Here is a 3,072-nt window from a genome sequence, read left to right as displayed (position 1 = left end):
TTAGTTTAGACACGAGGGAGATTGGTCTCTCTAAGCGAGATCCCAATTCGTCGGTCATCCGACGTGACGTCTCCGTTCCCTCCTTCAGGGAACGAGGGTTACCATACGTAACCGAGACGTTTTTTAGAGAACTATTCGTTATAGACACTACCTTATTTGTCCTTGTTACTACTATAAATTGGGCTCTGATCAGCCAATCAGGATCCAGTCAATAGCTGTGCAGTTGGATCTTGGATTGTGACTAAGTGGTTCAGGGTTTGGCTCACTCATTACATTACTGATGAAGAGATCAGGCTGATTTGAACCTCTTGTCCTAAATTAGACCATCATTATCAACCTCATTATTTCATTAAACACAAACCTTCAGTGCTCCATTACAGCTTAATTACTCTCCCCCCCCTCTCTCTCTGAAAAAGCACATGTTGTGTTTCAGGATGTCTTTGTGTCGACTTTTTAAATGAGGGATTATGGACTGCATTATTAAATTAAATTAAATAAATAAATAAATATATATTATAATATATATATTAATAATTATTAAATTAGTATTACTGTACATAATGTGAGGAGTAAAGTAATAAACCAATTCAATTCAATTCAATTCAAGTTTATTTGTATAGCGCTTTTCACGATACAAATCGTTGCAAAGCAACTTTACAGCAAATTAAGTTTCTACAATATTTAGTGGTAGCTTATCAGTGGTCACTGTCAGGTAATGTACCTATGGCAGAAATGTACATGAAGTAGCTTTTCTGCATCAGAAACAGGTAACATGTTTCGTAGCTTGGCAATGTTTCTAAGATGGAGAATGCTGTTTTTGTAACATGGGAAATATGATTTTCAAAAGACAAGTTGCTATCTAATATAACACCCAGATTTTTGACTGTAGAGGAAGTAACAGTACATCCGTCTAGTTGCAAATTGTAATCCAAGTGGTGAATCAAGTAGTGTAAACCAGTAGTGAATCAAACTCAGTGTTGTTGCAGTGAATAGATAAACATGATTCTTTTATACCATGTTTTAAATAGTCACATGATTTACTGTTTAGAGTTCATGACTGAGGAATATTGTGTGTATATTATTTACAGTGCTGAAGAGACAAGTGAGCCCAGAGGAACTTCAGACTCCTGGTGGACCTTACATAAAGAAGACATTCACAGTAAGTCACTTTCACACACACACACACACACACACATACACGCGCACACACACACACACACACACACACACACACATGGACACAAGTTTGAGTCTTAATGAGATTTTTCAGTTGGAATGAATGACGTTGCTGCTAAAAGCTCATTATGAAGATACTAGGATACATTTGTGCGGGTTTTCATGTCTTAATTTAACAGCTCCGTGATTTGATTCATATGGACTGGTGCATTAATGAGTGTTTTAGATCTCAAAAGTAGTAATAATTTTCTATGCAGTAATAGTCTGCACAAAAAATGGGGACATTCCATAGGCGTAATGGTTTTTATACTGTACAAACTGTATATTCTATCACCTTACACCTGAACCTACCCCTTATACGAAACTTTCTGCATTTTTACAATTTAAAACTTTCTTTGTTTACTTTATTTTTATACCAGTTTTACAAATGAGGACATACCCAAAGGGAGGTTTTTGGAGATTTTGTCAGGTTTAGCTCATTTTTGGGTACAAATTTGTCTCCAAAATATGGTTAAGTAGGTACACACACACACACACACACTCCTGCCAAATGTGCTCAGACTCCAAGCTCTAATTGCATAACTATGTTTGGTTCTGAGAATCCATTTGCATGGAGGGAAACAGTTCACAACTAAAAATAGCGAGAGGAAGTTTTTCCTCAGATGTGGAGATGATTCTAATCCTCAACTGGATCAACAGGAAAATCCAAGAGCAATTTAGGAGACTTTGAAATTTGATACTTTGTCATCAGCTGCCATGTACCTTACTGTGTATTGTCATTTACTACATGTTTCTTGTCAAGCATTTTGAATAAACCACATCCACTAATAATGACATTTAAAATCCATGCTGAATGCAATTGCACAACACAAACATTTGAACCATATTGCTCCACAACTGCAATACCACCATCTGAATAGAAAAATGACCAAATATATATACACAATATACAAGTATATGGCACAGTAAAAAGATAAAAATCAGCTAAAATAAATCAATATATTTGACATTATGTAAGTATATGTAATGCATTACATTCATTAGAAGTAAAGTAAAGTAAAGTAAAATGAAATGGATATCTCAGTGTATGACCTCGAATGTGTTTGGATGTATGTGTTTGCAGATTGTGGGAGACGCAGTGGGCTGGGGATTCGTGGTGAGAGGAAGTAAACCCTGCCACATCCAGGCAGTAGACCCCGGCGGACCCGCTGCAGCAGTGGGAATGAAGGTACAGTAGTCATACTGCAAAAGGAAATTTGTTATAGTGAGAAAACAGTATGTCTCATTCTACAGGGATGCACTAATATGGAAATTTTGACCAAACCAATAAGCCAATAATTATTTTCAACTTCTGGCCAATAACCAATAAATGGACACAACCCACTATAATGGCTCTTAAAGGGATAGTTCATGCAAAAATGAAAATGTATTCACCCTTAGGCCATTCAAGATATAGGTGACTTTCTTCAGTAAAACACAAATTATGATTTTTTTTGGTGAACCCATGGTCCTTGTTGATTCCTAATATGCAAGTCAATGGGTGCCGTCACTTTGAGAGACGTGAAAACAGGTTTAGGTATAACTCAAAATGAACACCTGTGGCTTCTGACAATATATTGAAGTACATATGACAATATATATATGCTTGAGGCTGTGGATTACAGATAATAATGTTTTGGGCAAATTTTCACAGCCGAAATCAAGTCATTTCAATAGCAATCCATGTGATTTTCACACAGATTTTGCAACAAGTTCAAGTAAAGGTCATGCAGATACAGTGGGTACGGAAAGTATTCAGACCCCCTTAAATTTTTCACTCTTTGTTATATTGCAGCCATTTGCTAAAATCATTTAAGTTAATTTTTTTCCTCATTAATGTACACACAGCACCCCATA

At 36.1% G+C, this 3,072-nt stretch overlaps 1 protein-coding gene across 1 annotated transcript in view; it reads left to right on the top strand.

The window, feature by feature from the left end:
• Nucleotides 1–3,072, top strand: part of LOC107743215 (DEP domain-containing mTOR-interacting protein-like) — a 44,901-nt gene that overhangs the window by 36,483 nt on the left and 5,346 nt on the right. The window contains exons 6-7 of the mRNA XM_016556358.1: nt 1,089–1,159; nt 2,300–2,404. Of these exons, the coding sequence (XP_016411844.1) occupies nt 1,089–1,159; nt 2,300–2,404 (176 nt within the window). The remainder of the gene's footprint in view (nt 1–1,088; nt 1,160–2,299; nt 2,405–3,072) is intronic.

The sequence above is a fragment of the Sinocyclocheilus rhinocerous genome, unplaced genomic scaffold (assembly GCF_001515625.1).
Source record: "Sinocyclocheilus rhinocerous isolate Xijiao unplaced genomic scaffold, SAMN03320098_v1.1 scaffold946, whole genome shotgun sequence".
NCBI lineage: Eukaryota > Metazoa > Chordata > Actinopteri > Cypriniformes > Cyprinidae > Sinocyclocheilus > Sinocyclocheilus rhinocerous.
The sequence above is the reverse complement of the archived record's forward strand: the minus strand, read 5'-3'. Positions and strand labels throughout refer to the sequence as shown.